This window comes from Humulus lupulus, chromosome 8, assembly GCF_963169125.1.
Source record: "Humulus lupulus chromosome 8, drHumLupu1.1, whole genome shotgun sequence".
In the NCBI taxonomy this organism is placed as follows: Eukaryota; Viridiplantae; Streptophyta; class Magnoliopsida; order Rosales; family Cannabaceae; genus Humulus; species Humulus lupulus.
This window is the reverse complement of record NC_084800.1, coordinates 58,300,222-58,307,882: the sequence shown is the minus strand read 5'-3', so window position 1 is coordinate 58,307,882 and position 7,661 is coordinate 58,300,222. Positions and strand designations below refer to the sequence as shown.

The window sequence follows — 7,661 nt, the reverse complement described above, 5'->3', positions numbered from 1 at the left end:
AAGTCACATGACATATTTGGCTTTATTAAATTTTCAAGCAAAATAGAACATGTATACCATATATAAACCTCAGTCCTTACCTTGGTATCATTCCCTATACATAGACTCAACTAGCAAGTTTAAGCAAAACATAATAATAAAAATGTAACACTCAAAACCCTTTTCATGTATCATTTATATAATTTCATCATGGAAAATTTCAACAGCCAATGCCAATGAGAAACCCCAATTAAATAAAGTCTACTCATCACAACTCAATTAACAATTCTCGTATCTGAGATACAGGAAAAAAAATAGAATCACATGATCAATAGTAGAGTTTAGATATCCTTTTTTTTTGTTATAACTTGTGTCAAATATAGCAACCAAATAGATTAATAACACAACAGAGACAGCTGAACCAACCAACAAGAACTAGAACAGACAAACTACACCAGGACCTAAACCTGGGAATTACACTAAAAACAAAGTGAACTAACATAATATAAAGGCTAACAAAATAGAGAAATAAACAACAATACAAAGACTTAAGACCCTAGCACACCAGATGTAAATGGATAATGGCCTAGACTGACCTTGCTCAAACTCCTTGTGGTCTTGGAATATGCATGTAGGGATATGTTCATTGTTCAGCTCTCCATGGCACCTGTTCTTCCTGCCCATTTATCTAGATTATGGGCTACTAGTTACAGCTCTTCGAAATGTACTGAACTTCCACCATAGTATACGCCATAAGTTCATAACAATACATTTCATAGTAAATTTTTTAGAAATTTAACATAAAAAAGTAGGCTTCCAATGACAATTAATCTCCATGACCATCAATCTACAACATTGACTTAATGTAGGGAAAAAAATGGTTCAAGAATCATAATATATGCAAGCTGATACAGTACCTTAATCCAGGGATTACTTGTGTGTCCTAAGCTTATAAAATTGCTACTGCTGATCAAAATCAAATGAACATACAACAATCAATATATATATACTATGATCCCTCTTATATGATGTAACAATTAATTATGGTAAAGTGCTTTCACATTCTTCACATCATATCCCAATACCTGTAACAATGCAAAACATTTTTAAGCTGATGAGCAAGTTAAAAAAGAAAAAGAGCATTAATGAATTGTTAATATCTGCATATACCTTCTGAACATAAAAGCATAATTTTCTGAAACAATTTTTTTATTATAAGATCAGAACTGATAGATTGAAAATGAGAAAATACAAAAGCAATATTAGAGACAAATAATCCTCTAGCTTTGGTGTTATTATTATAAATGTCTTAATTATTAATCACAGTTGACTTATATATAGTATAATAGAAAGCAAAAGGAAAACAACTCAATACCTCAGAACCTTCTTTTATGCATTCATCAAACTTCTTTGTTTTCAAGTAACATGACATCAAGTTTAGTGAGCATGCCAACTGTAGTGATTGACCTTTTGATGATGGAATGCCTTTTAGGTTCTTTTTTGCCTAAGATTTGAAAGATGAAAAGTACTAATCATACTCAAAAACCAAAAGTTCACATTGAAAGTAGAGAAAGTTCTCTTCAAGTAGGCCAAAGTAACAGTAAATATACTCACAAGACAGTACTTCTGCAAGGCATCATTGTACTTTCCATGGCTATGAAGCTCATTTTCCTGCCAAATTATATGCAACCGGGCCTTGACGAGTAGCCATTGATGTCCCCAAAGTCATGGTTGTTAGAACAACAAGAGTTCTTCCAAGAAGAAAACCACCTATAACATCCCAAAATATATGAAAGAATCAAATAAAAATATAACACTTTAGTTATAACAGGCAAAGAAAAAGGTCAACATGTCTAAAACAGAGAAACAAGTAATATTTTTGCTAAAGAAAAGTAAACTAAAAAAGAGAACATACTACATATCAACTGAGTGGTTATGCTTCAGTCAAATTGTAAGACAAGAAAGCATCTTCATATAAAAGAAGGAAGTTCAATAACATAAGGATTATTTTTATTTTTTAATATTTTAAGAAAAAAATGAAAAACAAAACCAAATTTACCAGATTTTATGTATCCTCCAAATTGTAATGATCCCATCTTTGGAGGCAGTAGTATTGCTCTCTTATTTAGAAACCATAGCATTAAGAATGCTAGTCAAAGAACACGTACTGAGACACAACTGTGGAAATTGCTGCACCAGTTGCACCCATTTGGAAAGAATACATAAGTATGGGAAACAAAATCACAGCTAAAAGATTCCCAATACCTGCATACACAGCACCACATGAACTAACATGAAGAGTAGTTCAACTTTGAATAAATGGAAAAGAACACAAGGACAACAAATTGAAGACATAATAGGGACATATCTCACTTTCAAGTAATTACAATAACACTTGCCTAGACATAAAACAAGATTTTTTTGTATCCTTAAACCCACGGAAAACTCCTTGAAGAGCCAAAGACACTACAACAGTAGGGGCACCGAGAGCCCTTAGAGAAAGAAAACGCTGAGCAGGAGCCCGCATGGGTGAATCCTGTTAAGAAACTGATTTTTAGAACTACCACTATTCTTCAATTGAGATTTATATACTTGAAAAAAGAAAACTAAAAAAATGCCTAAAAGGCCTCCAAAAAGCAAGCAAAATTATCCCCGCCGTTACAAGAATGACATTACCCAATTAAACAAAATACAAGTATATTACGGCAACAAAAAGTATATGGAGTACCTAATAATACTAAAAAAAATACGCATTTATGCGTATATCTTCATGCAGAGATAAAAGAAACCAGATTATTAGCCGATATGCCAAGTATGCTGAGTGTTTAGGGCCTTACTGATGATATTCCCATGATATTTAGAAACAAGCAAGATCCCAAAGACAAGGCTAAAGCCTCAAAAGTACCAATCATAACAGCTAGCAATAAAGCTGTGGACACGGATGGTAATTGTTTTCTTTCTGCTATTACATCAAAAGGTCTACTACCATTGCTACTGTTGTTTAGAAAGTGTGTCTCTGCACAGCAATCAGTTCAAAAAATAGAAGGATAGTCATTTCTATCTCAATCTTTAATTTGGAACAATACTTTTCTATACAATAATAAATTACAAGGGCATTAAATTTACCTAAAGCAGAAGAATTATTTTCACTTCTTGAAATGTCTTCAGCAACAAAAGAAGTGGCAACACTGAGAAGAGGAATATTAAATAGCTTTGAAATGTAGTTAAAGATGTTCATAGAAACACCAGCTGAACCCAACTCCAGAGAGCCTAAGAAAAAAGGAAAATGCAGAACATAAGGAATAGTCAAGATATTGCTACTATAACCCACCATGATAATTGTTGCTAAAAAAAAATTACCATCTAATTCATTACATACAAAAAGAAATATCAAGTATGCAGCCAGAAAAAACTGGTGCATACAGGGTGGCATGCTTTACTAGACTATATGCAATAGAGACAAGAAATCTAGGAAAACAGTAATATAAAATACAATGAGCAAATTATTCTTAATTAAATATCCTGACTGTATAGATGAAACTAACCCAGTTGAAGTGAGCATTTTAATGAATTATTTCAAATAAAGTAAGATACATATCCAATTAAGCCTGTAAATATAAATCATAGTACTAGTATATTGCATTTTATGATTCATAAAATTAAGCATCTTAGATAGCATTATGTCAATGATCAACAACTAGAATAATTTAGTGCACAAACAATTGTTGAGAGTGATAGGACCAAAACCTTCCCAAATAGATAGGACTCCCAAGGAAAATTCTGGACAAGAAGGCAGAAGCAGCAGGTTGAAGTGGATTGTATGTAGCAACCAAAGTAGGCCCCAAGATCTTATTGCACCATGTCAGAAGTCCATAATTAAGTGCAGATGCAATAGTGCCCTGAAATGGAGTCACAAAGCAATTAATTCGTTTTTCATCATTTTTCTGTTCCTGATTAATGAATACAAGAACACTAATTACCAATTCTAAAGATTTTCATTTACAGACATATCCACTGTAGATCAACTAGGACCAAAACAATATGTGCACATATAACAAAGCACAAACTTTGAAGAGTTATTTGGTAAATTTTTGTAATTGTGATAACATCGTAATTCACAGCTTTCTTTAATGGTGCTGTCTTTAAGAAATTTATAGACATCACCTTTCTCTCTCAATAATTTGAGTTGAAGGGAAATGTTCTAAAAGGGTCAGATTATGGGGTTTAACTGTAAGTTTTGTATCCTTGACTATGCTTTGCTTCTTTTTTAGAACTTACGTGATGTGTTCCTAAATGGAAGGGGGAAAGTATATTTTAAATGAGCTCAAGATCCAGAGAATTCTTTAAAATCATAAGAAATAAATCAAAAACAAAAATGTCAACAGGGAACTTACAGCATATATTACAGCTAAAACCTCAGATTGTGTTAGAGCCCAGTCTATTGATTCGTTGGTCAGAAAGAATGATGTCACCACCATCAACAAAGTACCAAAGAAGTATGAATATGCAGTGACTGATATGTTTGCAGGATACTTTTTTAAAAGTGGAGCCTGGAAGTTTTACAGAAGAGCAAGTTAAGTTGAGACATCAAAGCTTAAGGTCTCCATGATGAACACAAATGAGAGATTAAATTAACAAAAATTTCTATGAAACCTTCAAATACTAGGCAAATGCAAGATCAATATTGAACAACTCAAGTGTTTGTAACAATAACAAACAAATTTTACTAGATCCACAATGAATGAAAAACCATTAAACACTTGGTTTCCTGTCCTTTAAAAATTGCACTGCAAATTTATAACGTGAAGCCTACTATAATTAAGCTTAATTTTGGCTTTTCAAATGAGACTTGATTACCCTCCTTAAAGAACGAAGAAAAAAAAAAGTAACAACTTCTCAGCAAAAAAGTCTCTAGCAGAAAGCACAAAAGAGGACTCCCTTCCACTTCAGATTCACTTAGAAATTCAACATTAACAACTTTATCTCATTTCTTTATTTCAACCAGTGAATTACAGTCATGTACCTGAATGGCCAGAAATGCAGCCATGCACATGCAGTTTCCAATTATAACATCAAACTACCAAAAGGTAAAAGAAATTGAGACTCACCAACAAAGTAATAACAGTACTGCTTAAATCCAATATAAGCCTCAAAGCTTGTTCTCGAAAAGCCATCAGGTCAAGAAGCAGTTGATTCATTATAAAATATACACATATTAATCATAGTTAATTTGAAGTCAAAATATTATAAAATAAGCTGAATAAAAATTTTCAACAATAAATAGGAGAAATCTAATGGATTTTCATAGTTCAAACTCCAAATAGTAAAGTTCACTTGAAACCTTGGAAAAGATTAGAACTCCTGGAATAATCACAGCCATTTGTACCAATTCAATAACATTTCCAAACCAATGAACATAACATTAAAGGGTTCATAAAACAAAACAAAAATCTATCACGCATGTGTGAGTGTGACAATGCATGCGCACAATGCAAGAGAAAGTTGGTGTTGAGATGGAGAATGAGAAAGGGAAAGACAATCAGCAATCCTCTCTTTTCTAATGTTGTCCAAACCATCTTAATCTTCACTAAAACACTATGACTAAAACTCCATAAACGTAAGACCACACAGAATTCTAAGTTAGCCCGAGCTTATTTGAATAATAAATTAACAATAGAAGTTCTCCATGAGCTAAGTAAACTATAAATGACATTAGACTTTTTAGGTAAAAAATCTAGTGTAAAATATGAAATAAGAAAGGAATGGAAGTAACCCATGTAGTACCTGAATCCATGGCTCCAAAGACTGCAAATGAAGTTTCGCATTATCATGTAAAGCATCCAAAGCAAGCTTGTCAACCTGGAACCAGTATTCTCACTAGTTAATAAAATTCTGAAAAACCCCACTTTGCGTTCTGCCAAACAAAATATCCAGCATTCAAGTGAAAAATAAACAATTCTTACACGTTCAAGTTGTAATTTGCTAAAATGTTCAGGAAACTTCTTTGAGAGCAATACACCAAGTCTTGGATGGTTTGGAAACACGCCTGCTTTCCAAAGTGCTTCTGAAAACACATGGCCAACGGGATCTGGGTAGTCCAATATTTGATTTAGCCTATACATTTTAGCCATAAGACCTTTAGCAACTTCAGTAAGTTGAACTACCCATTGCATATTCAAACTCTTATGCGACTCGACCCGTTACAACTAGAAACAAGGCAATCAATTCTCGTAATGTTATCTTGAAGCTTTGAAGCAACGTACCTGGCCATGCACCCGGAACAGTAAGAATGGCTACAACCTTTGATGCTAAACGACTCACTTCCAGACTTGGGTTCCGCGCATATCTCGCAAACGAAAGATGGGTCGTTGTTGGAATTTGAAGACTGCCCATTTTCGAAGCATGGTGCGGCTGAGGCGCTCTAGGTCTAGCCACCGCTTGCAGACGAGGGAACAGGCGTCAGGGCTGGGTTTAGAATCAAGCAGGCGGAAGAAGAAGAGGAAGATGGTGGCTGATACTGAAACCCTAACTGGGTATCGCTTGAGGGATGGTGAGAAGTGTGTTAGAAAACTGTTTAGAGCTTTGGAAATAAAAAAATAGAGGTAAATAAAAAAGTAAAAAGTAAAGATAATTTGGCTCCAAAATTTGGTACCGCCAATTTTGATACGGCCAATTTATTTTCTAGCTGTTATTTTATTATTTGATGTATTATAATACTTTTTCAATTCTATTATATTCATGTGTTATGGAAAGGGGTATTTGGTGTAGTGGTGGCCCTAATTCCTCCTGGGATCTTGACTTGCAATCTGGAATTCTGACCTCACCGCGGCTGTAATGGATACCAGCGCCACGGCGCCATCAGTAACGCCGCGACCTTAACTTGAAATTCAGGTTAACATGCTTTCGGCTCCGGTTTAGCACCAAATCTCCACTTTTCACTCCAATTGCCCAATTATAGCGCATAAACCTGAAATCAAGAAGAACAAGCATAAATCCGCTCCAAAATTGTGCAAACCAAAGAAGAAAACAATGATCGAAACACTTAAAAAGTAGGCTAAAACTAGCCTAACACATATGTACCACCTCAATAGTCCCTGAATTATGAACAGAAGAGAAAAGGAGAAAAGAAAGAAGAAGAAGAAGAAGAAGAAAAAAGTGTGCAAACACGTTTGGGAACACTTAAGGTATTAGCTCAATAAAATTTATGCCCAAATTATGCATCATTCCACCCCAATCTAGAATATCATGTTAAACTTACTACATAATTTATTTTTTTTCAATTATAAAATTTATCACATTTATTTTTTACGGGTTAAAACATTTTATATTCTTCATTGTATAAATTCCTCTCCTACAAATTACATTCATAATTTATTTTATTTATTTTTATTTTAAAATAAAGGTAGAGTCATTTCCTTGAATTCAGACAAGAGAGTAGAATGAAAGTTCAAAATAGATTTTTTTAATAAAAAAATATATGAAGATAGGAGAAGAAATAGGGTCAAACCATATATATACACATATATAAAGAGAGAAAGATACGAACTTGTAGAAATAGAGGATATCATTCAATCACCAAGCCTCATTCCACTATTTCCACATCTTTTTCCTCACTACAAGAAAAAACAGTATTCATAACACTTAAAAACTGCTAACCGAGACTATTGATAACGCTTCTGAAA

At 33.6% G+C, this 7,661-nt stretch overlaps 1 protein-coding gene and 1 pseudogene across 1 annotated transcript; both read right to left on the bottom strand.

The window, feature by feature from the left end:
• Window positions 1-1,016: 1,016 nt before the first annotated feature.
• On the bottom strand, window positions 1,017-3,541 carry LOC133795450 (protein DETOXIFICATION 45, chloroplastic-like; annotated as a pseudogene).
• Window positions 3,542-3,647: 106 nt separating this feature from the next.
• On the bottom strand, window positions 3,648-6,372 carry LOC133795449 (protein NAP1-like). The gene is made up of 6 exons (XM_062232901.1): window positions 6,243-6,372; window positions 5,943-6,124; window positions 5,764-5,838; window positions 5,003-5,056; window positions 4,374-4,529; window positions 3,648-3,878 (listed from the first exon to the last, which is right to left on the bottom strand). The coding sequence occupies exons 1-6, from the start codon at window positions 6,370-6,372 to the stop codon at window positions 3,687-3,689; spliced, it is 789 nt and encodes a 262-aa protein (XP_062088885.1). The 3' UTR covers window positions 3,648-3,686.
• Between the last annotated feature and the right edge of the window lie 1,289 nt (window positions 6,373-7,661).

What these genes read in the sequence shown, in the direction of transcription:
- LOC133795449 (XM_062232901.1), bottom strand. Translation starts at nt 6,372, where the DNA reads ATGGGCAGTCTTCAAATTCCAACAACGACCCATCTTTCGTTTGCGAGA. An exon ending in GCAAATTACAACTTGAACGT is followed by an intron (nt 5,839 to 5,942) that starts GTAAGAATTGTT and finishes TACTGGTTCCAG; the next exon opens with GTTGACAAGCTTGCTTTGGA. An exon ending in TTTTAGCTGTAATATATGCT is followed by an intron (nt 3,879 to 4,373) that starts GTAAGTTCCCTG and finishes ACTCCATTTCAG; the next exon opens with GGCACTATTGCATCTGCACT.